The sequence below is a fragment of the Fringilla coelebs genome (genome assembly GCF_963513975.1).
Source record: "Fringilla coelebs genome assembly, chromosome: 10".
In the NCBI taxonomy this organism is placed as follows: Eukaryota; Metazoa; Chordata; class Aves; order Passeriformes; family Fringillidae; genus Fringilla; species Fringilla coelebs.
Genome location: NC_140036.1, coordinates 2,521,146 through 2,542,680, shown reverse-complemented (window position 1 = coordinate 2,542,680; position 21,535 = coordinate 2,521,146). Strand labels below are relative to the sequence as shown.

The window sequence follows — 21,535 nt, the reverse complement described above, 5'->3', positions numbered from 1 at the left end:
GAGGTGATAATTTTGTTCCAGCAATTATTGCCAGAATTTGATTTTTTCAAAAGTATTTTGAAAATATTTTCTGATAATATAAAAAGCATTTCTCTTGTTTGTTTTGTTGTTGTTCTGTTTTGATTTGGATTTCTAAAATAATTTAAAACCCTAACTAATAATCTGTTTTCCTTATGCTGCATAAGGCTACATCCAGTGGACAGACATCACTGGTGAAAATATCAGATGGGTCTATAAAGTCAGTGCCTGCCTCATCCCAGCTCTCCAAACCTGGCACCACTGTGCTGAGAGTGTCAGGAGGTGTCATCACCACAGCTGCTGCTCCTGCCGTGGCCCTGCCCTCCAATGGGGTGGCCCAGGTGAGAAACAGCCCTGCCAGTGATCTGTAATGCAGTGCTGGCACTCCTGCCACGAGTCCAGGAAAGGACTTGCACTGCTTTTCTCTGCTGGAGGTGCCCTCAGCTTGCTGCTGGGACTGCTGTTCCTGTACCAAGAGCTCTGAGCAGCCCGTGGGTGCTGCTGAGGGCACAGGCCCTGCCCAGTGCTCAGTGCCCGAGCTGCTGGCAGCAGTGCTGGGGGCTGGCAGTGCCTGCTGGCCCTGGCTGTGTGCAGAGGCTGTCACTGCCCTCCACCCCAGGGCAGCTGTGGCACTGCAGCCTGGCATGGAGCTGCTCTGGCACGGAGGGAGGCAGGACAGAGAACATTTGCATTCCTAAAGTGAATGCCCTTGTGAGTGGATGCAGCCATGGATCCAAGGGATGCAGGCTGTCCACGTGGAGAGGAGCTGCAGTGCATGGAGAGGGGAGGAGGCAGCACAAGGAAGAGTGTGGAGTTCACTCTGAGCCTGTCTCTTTCTATGAGCCTCAATCTGTGCCTCCCAAATGCCTGTGGAGAGTTGATACCATGCTGCCACAGCCTCCATTCTGTATGTGCCATCATTATCTGTGGGCTTTTGGATATGAGCTTGAGAATCTCTTGCTTCCTAACAATTGATAGATAAAAATTTGGGTTTGCTATTTATTACTTGCATTACCTTATTTTGCTTATTTTTGAATCACCTGTGACATGAAAAGGGATTTGTTATCCCTCTCTGCCTCTTATTCCCTCTTATTTTCTTCTCTCTAATTCTTATTTGCCTCTGCAGCAAACAGATAATGCAGCTTCCAGTTCATCAGCTTCTGGAACTCCTGCAGCAAAGACACCTGGACAGCAGCACCAAATCTGTGTAAGCCAGAGCCAGTCTACTTCATCAGTAGTGAATAAGACTGCGACTTCCAGTGTTGTAAGTGTTGCTTCCTTGATGACTACAGCAACACCTGTGACAGGAAAAGCTACAGTATCAGGTATTAAACTCCCTTCACACCTTTCCCAGAGAAAGTTAGAATCCAGGTGTGAGTTCTGTACATGTCTTCACTGTAAATGGAAGAATTTAGTCACCTGTGTCTGCTAACGTGTGAAAGTCATGCTTTCTAAAACACCTTACTAGCATAACTTTTGGTTTAGCCAAGGAAATTTCTAATAATTCAGCATCCTTTTGGCATTGACTGTATCTGATGCAAATAACAGCACAAGTTGCCCTTTAGTACTGGAGAGGGATTTTAGTTTTCATGCTAGGTTTTCACTAGAAGATGCATTTTGCCCATCAGGAGCAGAGTGTGTCACCATCATGATACCAGCAGCACTACAGACTTGATTAGTTTGTGAAAGTGAAACTCCACTGTACACAGAGAATGAGCAGAATTTGTCTCTGAGGCTTTGCATCTGCTCTGTTGGGATTGAAAAGGAGAGAGATGTTGATTAGAGGGAACTGGAGCCTTTGAAGTCAAAATTCATTAAGTATAGTGAACTAGGCTGGATCTGGATCATTCAAGTTAATAAAAATGAGGTAATAAAAATGGGATGCCCTTGTGTGAAGGGGAGTTCTCCTTATTTATTTTTTTGTATTTTCATCATCTTTCATGCCAGGGAGGGCAGATACAGCAGGTCAGAGAGTTATGAGTTAAAATTGGAAAATTTTGTTTTGAGTAATTTACCTACTGGCATGTTCTGTTCACTTGAAGTGGTTTCTTATGAAGTGAAGGCAGAGTAAAAATACAGAAAAGAGAAAATAAGTGACACTGAGCTCATCTGACAGTGTCTTTTTGAAGCAGCTCCTCTTGTTTCCTCTCTGCTCAGACTTAAACTTCTCTTTTCTCATGGGTATATTTTACCCAGAGCTTGAAAATAAACAGCATAGACTGCTAAGACTGACAGAGTCCTGCAGGAACCAATTTAGTATTTTTCTCTTTGCAAGGAAAACAGCCAGGTGGGTTTTCTGGAGGAAATAAGCCAAACTAAATAGCTTCCAGATTAAAACTCCCATTTACATGTGAGAATGCTGTCTAGATTTTGTTTTGGGGTTTTTTTATAACCCAAGGCATTGACTTCATTGTGTAAAACTCTTTCTTCAAGAATCTCAGAAGGAACAGTGGATATAAAACAGTTATTTCAATGTAATAACAAAGGAAAACTCAGAACTGTTAAAATTCTGAACATTTGTGTTTTTAAAGGCAACTTTTTGAAAAGGATTTCAAACTTCCCTTGATTTGTATCAAGCAGTACCAGGCTGATAGGGTTTGTTGAAAAGGTTCCTTTTAAACAGCTTTGCTGTTGGGTCCCTTGCTGTCCTACCCTGCCATATCAGTGTGTCCCACACAAAGGAACGGGTAGCACTAAGTGAGCCTTCTTGCCTGGAGATGAAAGCCCCACTGACCAGTGCTGGGCATTCTTAAAAACCAAGAAAAACCAAGACATCTTCACCAGAACTTGCATGTTTAGTACTTGGAAGGCAGCTGTGTTTCACTACTACTAATAATAATAATGTCAAAGCAAATCATAGTTTTAAAATTGTCATGATGAAACGAAGAAGTTTATTGTTATCCATGTTTTAAAATAGAAGCCTGCTAAATTTCCACAATCTGAAGAAAACTTAGCTGCAGATTGAATACAATTACATGGAGAACAGCCAGTTTACCAGTAGAAAGGATGGACATAGGCCCAAACCACAGTGTTAGAGAGCTGGCTGTGGTGCCTGGGGGTATTATCACAAGGAGATGACATCTTGTGGAGGAGAGAGCTGGCAGGCAGGTGATGAGCCCTCCTCACCCGTGGGACTGTGGCACAGCTTGGAGTCATGCTGATTTCTCCTGAAGTTACTGAGTGCTGCCATTGATAATGCTGTTAATGTCTCAATGCTCTGCTTGTTCTTTTGGCCTCGACTGAAGGCAGGGATTTAGTTCAGTCTCCAGTTTAGTGTACTTCCCAGCCTGATTATCCATCCTTATGGGTGTGTTCAGTGCATGTTGCACAGAGAATCACAACACTCACTTCAGGTGTGTCCTTTGTCAGACCTGCTGCACAGCAGCCTTGGGCTTGTCCCGTAGTTGGAACAGGGTTGGTTGTGCCCTGCTGACTGCAGTGGATGCTGCTAAGCTGAACTGCAGAGGTGTGAGTGGCCCTGGGTCACCTCCCTGAGAGCAGCTGTGTGAGCACAACAGAGCTGTAGTTCACTGGCTTACCACAGCCTTGAGCACAAGGTCTGGTCCTGACAAGAGTGTTCTACTCTGCTGAGCCTGCTTCACTTGAAAGGTTTCTTACATCAACTTTTGCTGAAGATTCCTTAGGTAATGAGGGGATTTGCTTTACAACTCTCAGAGTGCCGTGCAGCATGTAAGAGTGTGCACGCTGCGGTGCAGCACTACGGCGTCTGAGCCATCGCTTGTGTCAGTGGAAACTCGTCCTGACAGCTCAGCCAACTGTGGCTTGTTAAGAGGGTGGCAGTGCTAGGTTACATGCCATCCTGCTTCAAGCAGAAAGGGAGAGAAGTAGCTGGAGATAAACTAACTGGTGTGTTTTATTTAACATTTTGTCTTCCGTTCTTCTTGCAGGGTTGCTAAAAATCCACTCAAATCAGTCTAGTCCACAGCAGGCTGTTCTGACAGTTCCCAGCCAGCTTAAACAGCTCGGTGTAAACACAGCTTCTGGAGGTGTTCAGACAATACTCATGCCTATGAACAAAGGTAAAGGGCAGAGGAGGATGACAGATGGTGTTTGAAAATCTCCTTTGACCTAGGGTAGCACTTGGTCACTGTTGGCATACATGGTCCATGAAAGTAGAGATAGAAGAAATTGTAGCAAGGAATTCATCCCTAAACTTTGTGCTGCAAAAGGAGTGTATTACTTCTGAAAATGTTAATTTGTTGAAGTATGAAATTTGATATTTTTTTTCTTCTTTGTTGCCTCCCTCCCTTTTTTTTTTTCTGTTCATCTCTAGTGCTACAGTCACTTTCTGCCAGCAAAGTTTCAGCAGTTTCAGCAGTCACAGCAGCAAGTACAGTTGTCCCAAGTCCCTCCACGGCATCCGTTGCCAAAGGTAAAAAGGGATTTCTTAGTAAGACCAGTAGTAAAAAAAAGCTGGTGCTGCTTTATGCAAGTGGCCTATTGGAGTAGAGTCCATGACTGTGGGTTCCTTTATTTCCATTATTAATAGAGTTTGAATCAAGTTAAAATGACACCTGGGGACTAGGAATTTAACAGTGACTTCCCCCTCAACAAATCCCACAGCGTAGACAAGTATGGAGAAAAATGAAAATGTTCTAGAAAGCTACAAGGAGTACCTTAAACACTCATTGTTTCAGTCCATATTGGCAGAGCTGCATAGAGCAGCAAGTATTCAGGCCCAGATCCTGCTGTTCTCAGCCAGGTGCACTGGAGGTTGCTTTCCAGCAGCACTAAATGCAGACAGCACGTGTCCCTGTGCTCATAGTGTGAGCACAGAATGAGATACACACAGTCCTTCCCAGAATAAAGCATGGGGCAGAGTTGACACACTCAAAGTCCAGTTCAGGCACAACGGTCATGTCTCTCTCCAGCCTGACCAGACTGCCTGGTTATTTGGGTTTGGCACATCTTGCACTGCTTCTGTCTCACCAGAGTTTGTCCCAGACGTGAGAAAGTTCACATGTCAGAATCAGTGGTGTCTTCTAAAAAGCTGTCACTGTGAAATGTCAATTCTTGTTAAAACTTGGTAGCTTTCTAACCAGCTCTTTGTTTGCAGATTGGCCAGGCAGTTCAGTTTAGATCAGGCAGTCATAAGCAAAAGAGCAGCAATTGATTATGCAGGTTTCTGACAAGGATGAGATGTGAGCATGTGGAGATTTGTGGGGGGAACATGTTCTGGTAGGTCTCTTTCAGCAAAATTGAAAGTCAGATTTGTTCATGCTTAGCAATGAGAATGCAAACAATAAATGAAGGGATGTTATGTAAGACCTTTAGTCTCACAAGACTGTCTGGTACTGTTATCAAGCTGGCTGTACTTTTTGTCTTAAAATGTATTCTGTTTCTTTGAAGTTAAGATGGAGCCTGATTCAACAGGACAAAACTGCAGTTCTGTGGGTACCCAAGAAGGCCAAGCAGCAGTTAAAACAGAAGAGAGCTCTGAGCTTGGGAATTACGTTATCAAGTAATTGTTCATTTCTCTATAAGGATTTCTGATCTTTGAAGTGCTGGGGGAATGGAGATGGTTCTAGGGATGCGTGCAGTGGTTCTGCTTTGACCTAGAAATACATTATGAAATCTGTCCCATACACTGCTTTATCTGTACTAATCCTGTTGGGTGGCATTTGTTTCAGACAGTGTTGCAATGTTTTATTTGTGAATGGATTGGTGTGCTTGGTTCATGAAAGGGAAAAAATTATTTGAAGATTTGCAGTTGTTTTGGGCTTTGTTAAAATCACAAGCTGCTAAAATCCCTTTATCATCCTCTGCTTGTATAAGTCCCGTTGCCATTGTGTGTCCTTAGTCAGGTCACACTGCCCAGTAAAATGCAGCTCTGAAAAGGGACATCTGAAATAAGTAGAGCTGTCCACCTTCTAGACCCTCAAGTTCTGGGTCCATATAGTTGTGTATAGTTGCTTAGTATGAGGGCTGCTTTGCTTCAGAATTGGAATTAAATAATTAAGAGTGTTAGATCACTGGATGCTGTGAAATCCAGTGCCATGTTTGCGATGCTTTTGCAAGTACTTGTTAGTGTTTTTTCACCAGAACTCAGACTGCAGAATTTTCTGTGCATATTTCTTGCAGTGTGTAGGATGTCTCTTCTCTTGATTCCCCCAACTTCCCTGTCTCTGTGTTTTGTAAAGTTTTGTTATCTCAGTGTATCCCTATAGACACTACCCTGGTGGAGAGTGTGTGTAAGAGACAGCAATGAATCTTGAGTCACTACACACTGAAAATTATCTGAGTTATAACATAACTATTGGAAAATAATACAGGTCCTGCCAGTTTAATGGACTATGGCTGGTTAGGACAAGTCCCATAAATACAAAGTTTCCCATGTTTCCTGCGAGGACAGCCTGCACTAGTTACCTCTCAAAGTAAGGTTGCAGCTTGCCAGATGATGCAGGGATTTTCTGCAAGCCTGGCTTCAGTTTCTTCAGCCTGAAAAATGCAGCTTCAGATCTGGACACTTCAGCAAGAGGAAGGGCTGTTTGAAATACCTTCTCTGGTTTGGGGTGTAACAGTTTATCCTCACACTGCTATTTATAATGCCTTGGGGCTAAAGACTTCAAACCATGCAGTGATTTTGAAACCTTTTGCATCTGATTCATTGCTTCCAATTGCAATCTTCACTGTGATTCTTTTTATCCCTTGCAGCATAGAATATTTGGAGAACATCCAGCAGCTTTTAACAGCAATAGTGAAGAAGGTTCCATTAATTGCTGAAAAAAGTAAGCAGTAAATGAAAAGGCTTTGCTTTGTATTGTCAGTGTATCAACAGAATGCCTTGCATACTCTACCCACAGAAATTATTGAAGAGTGGAATGAAATGAAGCTCTTCTCCTAGAGAGTTACCCCAGGGGTTATTCTGAAGATGCTTAGAATTAGGTTCTTCCAGTAAAGTCAAATATGTTGTTAGCAGTTAAAGTCTTTCATCTGGGTTTTTTTTTCATTAGAAATAGATTGTATTTCTTCACATAATAGTTGCAAGTAGGTTTTCTTTTTCCTGGTTTGTCCTTAATGGATTTGCTTTTTTCTTTTTTCTTGTTTTAAATTTAAAACTAGGGTTTCATCAAGCTGGCAAATACAGTAACATACCACAACACTGAAATATGTTTGTTATTGGGGTTTTTGCCTTCTTTTTTAAACATGAGGGGATAATTTGCAGAGAAACATTTTAATCTCGTGTGGTACTTTATTATTTCATTCCTCTGACTCATGTACATAGCTGAAAATGTATCAGCTTTCCCTGGTAACTAATGCACTTTGAAGGAGTGGTTCTGCAGTCTGGCTAGAGCAGACCCTCTCAAGCAGAGGCAGCAAAGGAGTGAGAGGCACAGGAAAGCTTTCTTCACATACAGCTCTCGTGCTTTTACCAGGAAACCTTCTCACTGTTGTTTCATTTTCATGTTGTACTTTGGAAAAAAAAATCCAGTTTTCCACAGGAAAAGACTTTGAGTAGTGAGGAAGACTTAGAGGTCTACATAATAGAGTTTTGGGGGGGAACAGGGGCTTAAAACAGCCCATAGCTGCAGGTTCTGTGTGTATGACCAGGAGGGAGGCTGGTTTTGCATTCAAAAACCAGTGTCAGTCTCTCTTGGAGAGAGCACAGCATTTGTGGGAGTTGGTTGCAGTCATGGATCCTGTGAGCAAGAAATGCATTTCCCTCTTCCTCTTTGATAAATTACATCAAACCCAGAATGCATCTTACTTCACTTACTGAAAATTTAATGGAGTTTTTGATTTTGTGTTTTTGTAGGTGAGGATGTAAGCTCTTTTTGTGCCAGTTCAGTGGAACAGTATTACAGCTGGAACATTGGGAAGAGGAGGGCAGCCGAGGTAATTCTCTCCTCCAGTGTTTCATAAGCAGTCATTAGGAAAGAAGGATTTCTGAATTGTGGAACTTTCCTTGTTGTTTTCTGAATTCTTTTCTGAATAAATCTGTTACTTTAAATGGCAGCATTCCTTACTGCAAGGTGCACTGACTTGTGTTCAGACAGTGATCCAGTTTATTGTTCACAGGCTTTCTCAAGCAGAAAGGATGCTGAAGGTCATTTTTCAGTTTATTTGTAGTAAGGTGGTTTTTGAAGCATTTTAAAGCTATAATTTTTTTCAGACTGGTAGTACTTTATCCTCATCTCTCCTCTGTGGCATGTTACAGTCAAGGGAATTTTCCCCAACATACTTTATTTATCTTGTTATGGGATTGTGTCTGCTTTCTGTAGGATGAGAATTGAGGGATCTGACATAAGAAGTACTAATGCTGAAATAAATATATATAAATATTTCAGTTAACCTGGACCTTTTGTATTGTGATTTCCCTCTATTTCTTCATAACTTTGCCATCTTGCTGTGGAGCTTTACAGGGAAGATGTTGACACTGAATTAGATCCTCTGCTGTTGCCAGGTTAGATGATCAAAGAGTTTAACCAAATTTTAAGAACATATTTTTCTCTAATGGATTCATGCACCTTGCCATCTTTGGTGTTACTTGGGAGATGAAATATCTCAAGTCAAGATGAATGTGACTAGGCCTCTGTAAATGTCCCTTATCTTGGGATTTTTTTTGGATGATAAAGTAAAGTTTAAGTGACCTGCCAGAAGTCATTCTGACTCCTGAGAAAATCATGTTCCTTTTCTATTTCCCTTGCAACCTGGATTATGGTTCTGGGCTGTAAGCTAACCATAACTGTTCTAGCCAGTGTGATGAGCTTTCTCTTTGGTTGGTCACAGTGGCAACGAGCAATGACAGTGAGAAAGATCCTCCAAGAAGTCGTAGAGAAGCATCCCAGGTTTCACAATATCACCCCCCTGAAAACCAAGCACGTGGTGCACTGGTGTCGGTGCCATGGCTACACCCCCCCTGACCCCGAGACCCTGCGCAACGAGGAGGACTCCATTGAGGACGTGCTGACACAGATAGACAGTGAGCCAGGTGAGTGTGGGGGCACAGGGAGCTCCTTTCTGCCAGACACACTGCTCATTAAATGCCTGTGCACAAGCACATCTGCTTGTGGGATTCTTTCTTTTTTTTCACTTACTTCACTCCAGAATAACAAAACTTCGAGATGGTAAGGGCAGGCCTACAAGTGGGGCTGTCCTTTGTCCCTGTCAGTCCTGATGTTTTTCTGGGGCTTCTCTTGGTTTTTATTGTGCTTCGGGGCCCTTGGAGTCTCAGTGTAGATGAATCACGTGAAAGTTGATCCTGGTTCCACAATGTAATCCTTTCTAAGTGGATACACAAAGTAGGTATGGGGAGTGATGACATTTCTGTCCTTGGGTACGCTTAGCCTCTGTTAAGACTCGCCATGCAAACACTGTGAATGAGTTCAGGTACAGAACAAAAATAACCAAACCTGGCAGTGGCAGCGTGGAGCTCAGTGGGGGTTAATTTACCTCCAAAAGTGAGGTGAATTGGCTCGTGTGAAGCTTCATGCTTTGTATTACAGCTGCTGCATTATTCCATTAGCATAGCTCTAGGATCCCCTCAGTTCATTTCAGAATGTTTTAAAATCACATCTTTAATTTCATCCATTCTTCACAGTTGAGCTCTCATTTCACCTTCAGATAATGCCTTTCCAAAAGCTGAATGTTTTCTGTTCTGATCATACAGGGATTTAAGGTATTTCACAGAAGTGTATGGAATTTATTATATGTTGTAAAGTCTGGCCTTGCATTGCAGTTGTTGAAGGGGGAAAGGAAGCCTACATCTACCTTATAATATTTATGTCTAAGTTACTGTATTTGTGTTTGTTTTTGAAGAGTAGAATCTGTTTACTGTGTAGCTTTGCACTGAAGGTTTTACTGGCTTGTGTCAATCATGCAGAGAAGAGGTTCCCTTTTGCCATTCCACTGTGAACCTGTCTTCTGATTTTTTTCTTAAGAAGCATGATTATCATGCTCACAATGTAAAAGATGATTTAGCACTACATGGTGCCTACATGTAAAGGCTCCACTTCTCTACGCAAGTTGAAGACTATCAGACTGATTTGCCAGTTGCCAAAAAGCTTAAAAAGCTTCTGTGAGAATGTTCAGGAGACTGACATGAGCCTGGTTTTGTATGAAATGCAGCCTTCTTGATTGGTGTAGGAGCAGATGTGGGAGAGAACTATGAGTGTCATGAAGATATAATTAGAAGGCTCTCAATGACTGTTTGCATTTCTGTTCATCTTTATATTTGGTAGGCACTACAAAAATAACTTGCAATTACCTTAATTTCTTACCATATTTTGAGTGTGCATCTGTTTATAAACAGCTTTCTATAACCTATCATGTGTTTAATTGATTGCTTCTGTTTCAGAGTGCCCTTCATCTTACAGCAGTGGTGAGGAACTGTGCCGAAAACTGGAGGAACTACAGCAATTTCTGAAACAAGAGCCAGAACATGAAGAGGAAGTAGATATTCTCAACTTCAGTGAGCCATTAAAAATAAACATTAAGAAAGAACAGGAGGAGAAACAAGAAGAGATGAAGTTCTACATGACTTCCTTGCCTGCATCAGAGTTTGTGAGGGACACTGCTGAGAAGGTAATAAGTGAATCATAAAGCTAATTAGGACTGTTGTTAAACTAGTTGTGCTCTTACCTTTATTTAGTTGCATTTCTTTCATCTATATAGGACTTTAAATGAAATTTTTATACATGCCCTGGAAAAATTGGACCTTCTGACTCAAGGCACACATCTGCCAGTTCTGGCAGGGGAAAGGAAGAATGCCAGCTGGGAGCTCACTTCAGGGCTTAGTACAGAAAAATCATCTTGAAAGGCTAAAAGCAAGGTTAAATGAGGGATGAGGAGCGTTAGCACTGAATTCTTCCTGACCCATCATGCAAAAGATGTGGACTTGTTGCTTGGACCAATGCTGTGTAATAGCAGCTCCTGAAAAGGGGTTGTGGTAAAACTCCACAAACTTCTCTGCTGCTCGGATTTCTTCCCCCATTCAGTTTAGGGCAGGAGAGAGGGAGGTTTTCTGTCATGGCAGCAGGAGAGAGAGGAGACTGACCTGGCTTGTAGGAAAGAGTGCTTTTTGTTGTACCAGAGCAGCAGGAGGGATTTGCACGGGGCAATTGCTGGTGACAGAAAGAATCCCTGCCCACCTCACCTGCTGATAGTGAGGGACAAAAAACCTTGGTTCTGCAGTGCCTGGTCTCTTGCTACATAGGTGACAAAGGCATGGGCACAATGAGAGTGGAGCTGAGGGATGAAACACTCTCTTGATGTGGAACTCCTGTTCCAGGAGTACTGTTTGAAGTGGTTTCAGTGGCCACAGTTGGGTGCAGGAAAGATGATGAGTAGATGGATTGAAGATATGTGCAGTTTTAAAACGGATCTTCCATTCTCAACCCAGAGATACCCAGTGCAGCCTGGGTTTTGTGTGGACTTTCTGAAACAAAAACTGAGACCTGCTTTTGTTTTTTCTGACTTTTAGAGGCAATTTTACAGGCTGTATTAGTTTTACCCAGATTTTTTTTAAATTAAGCCTGAGATTATACTGCTTGACAGCTCTGTATGTCTACTGACTTCTCTTTTAACTACCCTTTGTAACAGAGTTTTTTTTCTATTAATCTCATCTGATTCTAATACAATGTGCATTGTGTTTTTTTAATATACTCACTCTTTTTTCTCTCTTGTATTTTACAGATAGGGATTTCTTTTCAACCTGCTGAGGTACAAAAGAATGTTTATGCATCTGTAATAGAAGATATGATTTTAAAGGTAAGAAATTACTTCACAGAAACGGCTTGTCTGTAATTGTATTAATTCAGCAATTAGAAAGAAAGATGGAATATCTTTATTAATGTGCATTTATCAAATCAAAGTCTGCCTTTCTGCATGATAGCTGCCCAAAGGGGTTATACACTTTTGTGGAGGTTTTCAGTTTTCTAACTGATCTGTTGGCTTGGACACAGAATAGTGATTTGCAAATTCTCACCACAATGAAGATACTGACTCATTCTGTGATTTTGAAAGTACCCTCTGCTTTGTCCCTCCCTTCAGAACTGGAGGGGAATCTTTCAGATATTGTAAGACTTGGTTGTTCTATACAAGGTTAGCTATATTTTCCTAAATACTTTTCAGTTACTTTGCCTAGGTAGTCTCTGCTGGGAGACTGCTGAATTCTTGTGGAGAGTAACAGTTCTGCCATGTGTGAAAAACCATTTCTCCATCATAATCACTTCTGGGAAAACAGAGAAATGGTTTTGCACTAAAATTTGAACAGCAGGGATCTGGAGTCCTTGGGTTTGGACTGAAGGCTAATACAGGTTATTTCTAGCAGCACTCTGGTGTTTTTCATGCCAAAGATGATTTTTGGGGTTGTTTATACAAACTGCAGCTTATCAGAAGATGAGTTTTACAAAATCTATTTGATTCCAGGTGGCACAGGCACTAGTGTGCATTCCTGTGCTGTGCTCCCTGTTACTCCACAGTATATCCACAGACACAGATTGTAGCCATCAGGTTGCTCCATTATAATTGTAGAGTTATGCCAGCTTTCCTCACTGAATATGGCAGAAATCTCTCCTCTGGTCTTGAATACAGCACAGAAAGCCAAGAGCCTTAATTAACTTTTGACTGAACCTTGGTTAAGCCAAGTGTTGTGCATATGGCTGCTCAGGTTGGGAGGTTCCTGTGAGAATGTCTTGACAGAAGCCTGGTGGCCACAGGGAGAGGCACTGGCTCCCAGGAGAATATCTGCAGTCTGCCATGTACAAAACCAGTTCTGCTGTGTGAGAGGAGGGGTCCTGAAGTGCTCTTGGAAGCTCAGGCTCTGGAATGCTTGGCACGTACAGCTCTGCAGGTCTGGAGGGACAGCAGGCTGGGCAGTTGCAACCTGAGCTCTGTGCACCTCTGGGTCTCTTTCTGTTAAATAAACTCAAGTCTTAAGTAATATAACTCACCCAGGTGTCTTGAACTGCCCTGTGCTGGTCATTTGAGGATTGAAGCCAGCCAAAATTTCAGCTGCTCCTACACTGATTCTTGAGCAAATAGCAAGCTCCTGTGCTCTTTTTGTCATGGTGCCTCTTAATGCTGTCTCTTGTCTCAGGCTACTGAACAGCTGATGAGTGATATCCTACGGCAGGCGCTCGCTGTGGCGTACCAGACAGCTCCTCACAACAGGTACAGCACGGGGCTGCTTTGCCACTGCTCACACCAGCACTGAGGGTGGAATGGCTTTGGGAATTTAGTCAGGCTTTGTGTGGCTCAGACCATGAGACTGGGGGAATTTATGGACTGTGCTCTGAGAAGAACCAAGCCTTAAGAGGGGTTTGTCATTTCATGGCTCCCTAGTGGGAAAGGATGGGAACATAAACATTAAAAAGTGAGGCAGGGTTCTCTGCTGTTGCCATGCCTCAGAGGCAGATGACCTGTTTCTGCAGAGCCACACTGGAAGGACCTGCTCACTCTTGTCCATCTCAGGCTGCTGTGTAGACAGCTTAGCCATGGCCTGCCAGAACTGAACCTAAATAATCTCTTTATTTTACTGATGCACACTTTTCTGCCTCAGATGCCCATTACTGAGTGATTTTTATAGAATTATAATATGATTTGGATTGGAAGGGACCTTAAAGATCATTGTGTTCCATCCCCTGCCATGTGTGGGGACACCTTCCACTATCTCAGGTTGCTCCAAGGTGGCAAGGAGCTCCAAGGTGGCCCCATCCTACCTGGCCTTGGACTCTTGCACAGATGGGGCAGCCACAGCTTCTCTGGGCAACCTGTCCAGTGCCTCACCACCCTCAACAGTAAAGAATTTTTTTTTAGTATCTATTGATTCAGCCACATTTTGATTTCTGTTCAGCAGCATTGTTTGGGATAGCTTAAATTGATTTTAAAAAACCCAAACACTATGAGAAAATGCTCAGTTTAAATATTCATGTGTGCAATATATAAATATTTACCTAATATATTAAAAAGTATCTCTGCATGTTACATGTCGAAGTACTTACACAAAAATTATGCTATATAAGTTCAAGAATTCATACTTTAGTACTTAATTTTCCTGTCCCTGTGCCCAAGAGGTTTTCCCCCCAGTCATTTGAGTGGCTTTTTTTGTGCTGTGATATTTTAATGCTTTCCCTGCATTGCTCTAACAACTGCTCTTATATCCTTTTTTTGCTGTGATTGTTATTTTTGACTTGCTGCTTTATGGACATGTGGTTTTTTGTGTATTATAATAGCATCTCTGATGCATTCCCTGCAGGACTCCAAGAGAGATCACAGTGATGAATATTCACAAAGCCATCTGTAATATTCCCTTTCTTGACTTCCTCACAAACAAACATATGAAGATACTAAATGAGGAGCAATGAAATAGAGCAGAGAAGGTGCTACAGGAAAGGTGGATTTATGACTGAAGTTGGGCTGACAAATCCAGTATTTCTGTAGGACACTATTTACATTTATAACATTGGGCTACTAGATTGTTACCTCCAATTAAAGATGCACCTTAATGCAACAAAATGATGCTCTGTTCCAAATCAAGTTGTTAAATGTCAGTGTTTACTTGGTAAGTGTATGTTCAGTGGCTGAACAAACATTGTCAGTTTGCATCGAGTTGCTAGCTGTGAGAGACTCCACAGGCCTGGTCCCTCTGAGACAGCTCTGCTGGTGAGACTGAACTGGATTTTAAGATGAGAAATTATGTTTTTTAATGCAGGCTACATATGAGTTTGTTTCCCCATGCAGCGAGCAGGGCACTTGCTTTGGCACTCTGAATATGGGAAAAGTCAAAGGCAGCTGTGTAAGTTGAGCAATTGGAGTAGATGAGTGGATTAGGTGTGGATTTGGGGCAGCAGAAGGCTGATGGCGGCAGCAAATTTGGCCCTTCTTGCCTGAGCATGATGTATGTGACTGAGAACACAGCTGGGTAGGTTTGTCAGCAGCTTACTCAGCTGTCACCAACCAAATTCCTTGCCTCTCTAGAGGAGGTGTCAGGTGCCACCTTTCTTAGTCACCTTGGAAAGGGTAGACTGGCACATCCTCAAGCAAGATGGACAAATCATGATCAGGCTTGGAAAGATTTGACTGACCACTTGTCCTGCGTGGGAAAGGAGAGGAACAAAGACGATATTCAGGGTTTGTGGGCTTGGGCTGCCTGAAACGCTTCACTTGCCCAGCGAGTGCCTCCCCAGGCTGCCAGAAGGTTTGCAGAGTGCTGGAGGGCAGATGACCAGCAGTGTTGTACAAGTCTTAATGTTGTAGCAGCATTCACCAAGTATCCGCCTGAACTGTGAAGTGCTGTGGGAGCAGCACTGCTTTGGCCTAAGTTCTGTTCGACACAGAGAGGCCTGGTGGGATCGAAAAATCAAAGATTTGCTGCTTGTGGGGAGATCTTCTGATGTCTTGACTGCAGAAAGAAGTTCTTGTTCTAACCCCAGCACCTGCCTGTCTCAGGAACACCACTGGTGAGGGAGACATGTCTGCAGCCTGGCTATCAAGACCTTGCTGAAGAAAGCTTCGTTGACAACATCCTGACCACCCCACATCCATCACCCTTTCTCCTGCCCCATGGGTGCTTGCTGGCAGTGTGAACAAGCCATTGTGAAGTTGGTGGGACTCCTGTGGGACTGTCGTGCTTTCAGCATGCTTGTTTTGTCTGGCAGTGCTGTCATGGGTGGAGCATGGGCCAAACAGCCAGAACCTCCAGTGCGCTGATCTCAGCTGGGTCTCTGATCTGCTGCATGGCCTTTGATTTAATCACTCTGTGCCTCAGTTTCCCCATGTCTGAGCATGGGGAGCAGGATACCTACCTCACAGGGGTGTACTGAGGCCTCGCTCTTGTTGGTGCCGTGCTTTGACAATACAAAGCCTTTTATAAACATTAAACTACAGTTATCTTTCTTGGCCTGGGGTAGGAGCAGAATGTTATCTTTTGGTGCTTTTTTGGGGCTAGAACACAGGCAATGGTAACTACAGTAGCGTGCAGGAGCTGCACGCTGAAAAATGCTTCAGTTAGAGGTTTCAGACTTGAAAGGAGAGTAGTGTAAGTTTGATGCAGTTGTTAAACTGAAGAAAGTTGTTAAACTGAAGAAAGCACTGTGTACCTCAGATGGGATGCCACCTGTCTTCTCCACCTTAAATAAAATGGGGTCTGCAGGAAAGCCCCTCTCAGGCCATCACAGCTAGCAGGGAGCTGCAATTCTGTTGAATAAAAGAGTGGCAGAACCTGACCCCTGAATCTAGGAAATGGGACCAATGGATGAAATCCAAACAGCATTTAGAGAAGGACTTAAATGCCCCCTAGGAAGGACATTACAGATGCTCTGGATTCAAAAGCTAATCCTGGCTTGCTCGGGTGAGCTGAGTGCAGGATTGCCTGTGAAAGGAAAGGGCACAGCTTAGCCCTGACATTATCAGTGGAGGTCAGTGTGATGGAGTTGAGCAGCAGTGATTATGTTTCAGCTCAGTGTTGAGTTTGGAGGAATCCAGGTAGCTGGGGAACTGCAGGCCCCCTGCTTTGCAGGCTGTAGTGAACCTGGGGTCTGTACTGCTTTCAGGCAACCCTGTACACTTCATGAAAGAGACGGGCATTTTCAGAATCCCTGTCACTATCACGACAGCCTGCAGGTTCTGTGGCAACAGCCTTGTGGGCAAACTCAGTCGTGCTATGATCTGCAGTGTCCTTGAGTACTGTATACAGTTTTGGGTGCCACAATATAAAAAAAGACGTTAAGCTATTGGAGGGCACCCAAAGGAGGGCCACGAGGATGGGGAAGGGCCTGGGGGGAAGCTGTGGGAGGAGCGTCTGAGGTCACTTGGTCTGTTCAGCCTGGAGGAGACTGAGCAGAGACCTAATTGTGCTCTTCAGCATCCCCCCGAGGGGCAGGTGCCAGTCTCCTCACTCAGCAGGGACAGGACCCAAGGGAATGGCATGAAGCTGAGTTAGAGGAGGTTTAGGTTGAATATCAGGAAAAGATTCTTCACTCAGAGGGTGGTTGGGTACTGGAACAGGCTCCCCAGGGCAGTGGGCACAGCACCAAACCTGTCTGAGTTCAAGAAGTGTTGGGACAATGCTCTCACACACGTGGTGTGACCTGGGGTGACCTGTGCAGAGCCAGGAGTTGGACTCAGTGATCCTTGGGGGTCCCTTCCAACTCAGCCTGTTCTGTGATTCTGTACACATGCATTTCCAGCTCCTGCCTCTTGCAGGCTTTGTTTCTGGGATTCTGATAACACCCAGAGCAGCTTTTGAGGATGCAGGAGCTCATCTTTGGGCATCTGTTTGCAAATCGTGGCTTCTTTGCCTGTGTCCTGCTTTTCTGTGAGGATTGGAGTTTCAGAAAAAGTCATTAACCTGGCCCTCAAGCAGGCAGGTACAGAACCTCTCATTCTTAATGGGGTTCTTGTAGTGGAGATCTATTGCTACATTTCTGAGCAACCACAGGTTATTCTCCTAGGAGATGCTATACTATTAGTATATAAGGTTTGCTGAAGAAAAATAAGCTGTTAAAAGCAGATAGAAAATGACACATTTGTTTAGTTCTTCAGATGTAGGAAATGTTTGCAGCAAGTTCTTTGCATTTTTGAATAGTGGTGGGAGAAAAATTTGTTGGTGAGAAGTTCCTGTGGGAATTGCTTGGAGATAAGATAGAGGTTGTGGAATTTCACACATCCCTTCAGGTATTTGTGGAATGCTACAGGTGCGGTGTGTTGAAATGTTACAGTATATTTCTCTGGCTTTCTGAAGAGTTAAAGATCTCTTTACAAATATTGCCCCTATTTGTAATGCTGAGTGTTTAAACCCTTCATGTTATCTGTATTATACTGTATAATTGTGTAATATACGTATGTTTACAATAAATTCTTTTATTAGCTGTGCTAGGATTGCCTTGACTGCCACCTGTCACTCAAAGTTTCTCCAGATCCACAGATATTTTTGTGCTCTGTGTATTCAGAATGTCCTAGTTAGTTCCTGGATTCCTATCCAGAGGAATTGATCTGAAGGAAAAGCTAATTTTCCCCTTATCTAGTTATTTTTAAAAGCTCCTGGTTTTGGAAGCTGGGGGAGGGGAATCCAGGAGCTGAGCTCCTCCAACCTTTCATCTTCCAGAGGAGCCTGTTTAAATAGCAAATCATTGGTTTGTGTGGAAGACTTTTGAAAAGTAGGGCGGGTTGAGGTTGGCCCAGCTGCCAGATGCACACCCAGCCACGCTCACTCCACTTCAGAACTCAAGAGAAAGTAAAATGTCTTATGTGAGTCAGGATAATGTACTACAGAATCACTAAGTTTGGAGAGCACCTCTAAGGTCACCCAGTCCAATAGTGGCTGCCAAGCCCACCATTAACCAGGTTCACAAGTGCCACAGCTATGAGTCTTTTAAATGCCGCCGCAGATGGGGATGCCACCAGTGCCCTGGGCAGATCAACGAAGTCAGTAGATAAAAACAGGGACCTCGTGTACTGGTTACCGCCATAGGCAAAACAGGCTCCGCTTGGGGAAAATTAGTTGAACAAACAGAACATGAATGGTGAGAGGCAAGACAAAAAAACCCGCCTACTCCCCCTCCCCCCCAAAAAAAAACGAAAAAAAGCCCTAAAAACCCCAAAATGCTTTCCCCCCCGACTTTTTTCTAGTGTCTTCAGTCCTTCACCGCTAACTGTTGCCTCCTCTCTCGCTCAGGCCGGCCACGGCCCCTCCGACGGTTTCGGCGCCCTCAGCTGCCCGGGGGCGGCGGGAGCCGGCGGTGCCCGGCACGGGGCAGGCCCTCCCTCACGGACACCCCCTCCCCTCAGAGACCCCCTCACAGAGACCCCCCCACCACAGCTCCCTCCCTTCAGACCCCCTCACAGAGACCGCCTCACAGAGACCCCCCCACCACAGCTCCCTCCCTTCAGACCCCCTCCCAGAGATCGCCCCTACTGTTCCCTCAGAGATTCCCCTCAGAGACCTCCTCACAGAGACATCCCCCCCCAGCTCCTTCCCTTTAGAGACCCCTCACGGAGACCCCCTCCCCTCAGAGGCCCCCTCACAGACACCCGCCACCACAGCTCCCTCCTTCACAGAGACCCCCTCACTGTCCCCTCAAAGATTCCCCTCAGAGACCCCCTCACAGAGACCTCCCCGCCCAGCTCCTTCCCTTTAGAGACCCCTCACGGAGACCCCCCCACCACAGCTCCCTCCCTCACAGAGACCCCCTCACAGAGATCCCGCCCACTGTTCCCTCAGAGACCCCCTCACCGAGACACCCCCTCCAGCTCCCTCCCTTAGAGATCCCTCACGGAGACCCCCTCACAGAGACACACACCCCCCAGCTCCCTCCCCACAGAGACCCCCTAATAGACATTCCTTTTAAAGACCTGCTCACAGAGATCCCCACACGGTTCCCTCCCCTCAGAGACCCCCTCACAGCTCCCTCCCCACCACCCCCTGCCGGCGCTGGGCACTTGACACGGCCAGGAACCGAAAGAGTAAGCGAAGTTACCGAACTACTGTGTTCTCCCTGCCCTGTGGGGAGGAGCCCTAGGTAGTCTGTGAACAGACTAATGCCCCGTTGTTTTTGGAAATGCTGCAGAAATCCGTGTTAGTGCTAAATGCCACAGAAGCGACCCCTGCCCTGGAAGTAAACACAGCCTTTCTGGGCTGCATGACACCAGCAATCCCTTTGTGGCAAGCCAGGTTGGTCCTTAGGATCAGAGATTACCGCAGCGGCCAAGGTAGAGGAAACGGGTGTGACTAAGGTAGAGGTGATAGGTTTGCATCTGATTGTTTTCTCTCAAAGAAATTAGTGCAATGCAGAGAGAAACGTGCAGTTTATGAAAGCAAGCAAGTCAGTAGTGTGCTGCTTGTGAATTTTGCAAGTTCACAATAAGGGCTTACATTGAGCATGTGGCAGTGCAGGTACTCACTGCTCCCTGCCACAAAACTCACTTTCAGCATCCCAACAGGCCAGGTGTCAGCAGGATTAAACAAAACAAGAAGGTTCAGTGTCACCCTAGAGGTAGTAAATTCTAAAGTTACAGGTGTAAACCCTTCCTTTTTAAAGGACATTTCTTTATGTGTCAAATAACCCTTACTTGCAGTGTGATTCACAATCGAAAATCCTTGAGGGACCTGGACATGGGCCCAGAGCAATTGGGAAGACAAATACTTGTGTGAGAGCAGTGCTGGAAGCAATTCTGGCATCAGGACTCCCTGGAGCCTTCAAAACTCGTGTAGATTTGACTTCTTCAGAGGAATTTGGTGTGATACCTTTCGATTTGGCTGAGGCGGGCATTTTTCGTACAAAATCAGGTAAGTTGCAGACATTGACAGCCAGTGACATCACCCTGAACCTTACAGTGGTAAGTACCTGCTTACTTTTCCATCTGTTCATTGCTCATGTACATTGAGCAGCAGTTTGAGAGCCTTTGGCTTTCTCCTGGAAGTCTTTTGAGGCATAGCTAGAAGAGCTATTGCACTGTCTGGGAAGCTGGTTGTATCTCCAGCACTTTCACTGACTGAAATGTTCTTGGGAATAACTGCAAAGCAGTGGTCTCTTCTAACATTCAGTGCTGTCCCCTTTTCCTGTGATTTATGTGAGATGGCAGAGTGAAACTGAGGTGAAACAACGGGGCACAGTGTGGGTACTGCAGAAAGAGATCTTCAGAGCATGGCATCTACATCAAAGTGTATCAAAGCTCTGTGCATTTCAGAGGGAATGCAGCTGGGCCACAGCTCTGAGTGTGCCTTCAAGCTGTCCTTGCTGGGGGCTGTGCCTGGGGAAAGGTTCCAGGAGTAAGGAATTGACTGCTGATGGCTCTGAATGCATCCCCAATGCCTTGCTTGGTGTCTAGTGTGCCCTGCTGTCATGCAGTGACAAATTGTACTGTAAGGTTGAATACCTGAGGGTTGTATTTTACAACAACAACAACAAAAATACGCGAGAGAACCAATAGCCAAAATACATTTTAATTTATTAAATTAAATCCAGTCCATTTGATAAAATACAAGCTTATTATATTACCAATTTGTTTAAACCTGGGTAATTTCTTTAAGAAACACAGTCAAATAAGAAGAGATAATAGACAATTTCCTTTTTACTTTTTTTTCCTTGCTGTTAATAAAGTTCAGGATTGAAATGAACTTAAATTGTTTGAACAAAACTGTTAAAAACATTATAAAGAGATTAAACAAGCAGATTGAATTCTTAGAAACATCTAACATGCAAAACTTCTTTTAGCACAGTTTGAATGCTTCAAATGAATTTCCTGAAAAATTATTTTGGCAAGCACTGGGATTACTGCAGGTTTCTCCAAGGATGAGCGTGGGACAAGCCATCCCTTGTCCCAGCCAAATGCAGTGTACTGCAGGTGCTCCCTGTTCTGGTGGTTGTGTTCAGTCCCACTATGGTGAACAGGGATGGCACCATTAAATTCTCACATAATGCAGTGAGAAGATGCTGTCTGCATGTATTGCAAGTACAATTCACATGCCAGCAGCTCAAAAATTGTTCTTATGGGAATTATCAGTAATGCATACGTTTTAGCAGAATCCCTGAAGTTCATTAAATTTGCCTTAGAC

At 44.2% G+C, this 21,535-nt stretch overlaps 1 protein-coding gene across 5 annotated transcripts in view; it reads left to right on the top strand.

The window, feature by feature from the left end:
* Window positions 1-17,853, top strand: part of YEATS2 (YEATS domain containing 2) — a 48,772-nt gene extending 30,919 nt beyond the window's left edge. For 3 of the 5 annotated variants that reach the window (XM_084212047.1, XM_084212046.1, XM_084212044.1), the window contains 12 exons: window positions 186-359; window positions 1,145-1,343; window positions 3,927-4,058; window positions 4,313-4,411; window positions 5,389-5,500; window positions 6,694-6,767; window positions 7,796-7,875; window positions 8,770-8,971; window positions 10,337-10,563; window positions 11,674-11,748; window positions 13,079-13,152; window positions 14,237-17,853. In XM_084212047.1, coding sequence (XP_084068173.1) covers window positions 186-359; window positions 1,145-1,343; window positions 3,927-4,058; window positions 4,313-4,411; window positions 5,389-5,500; window positions 6,694-6,767; window positions 7,796-7,875; window positions 8,770-8,971; window positions 10,337-10,563; window positions 11,674-11,748; window positions 13,079-13,152; window positions 14,237-14,345 — 1,557 coding nt within the window. In that variant the 3' untranslated portion in view covers window positions 14,346-17,853. Of the gene's footprint in view, window positions 1-185; window positions 360-1,144; window positions 1,344-3,926; window positions 4,059-4,312; window positions 4,412-5,388; window positions 5,501-6,693; window positions 6,768-7,795; window positions 7,876-8,769; window positions 8,972-10,336; window positions 10,564-11,673; window positions 11,749-13,078; window positions 13,153-14,236 lie in introns of those variants that run through there. The other 2 variants (XM_084212045.1, XM_084212048.1) reach the window with 2 other exon arrangements.
* The last annotated feature ends 3,682 nt before the right edge of the window (window positions 17,854-21,535 follow it).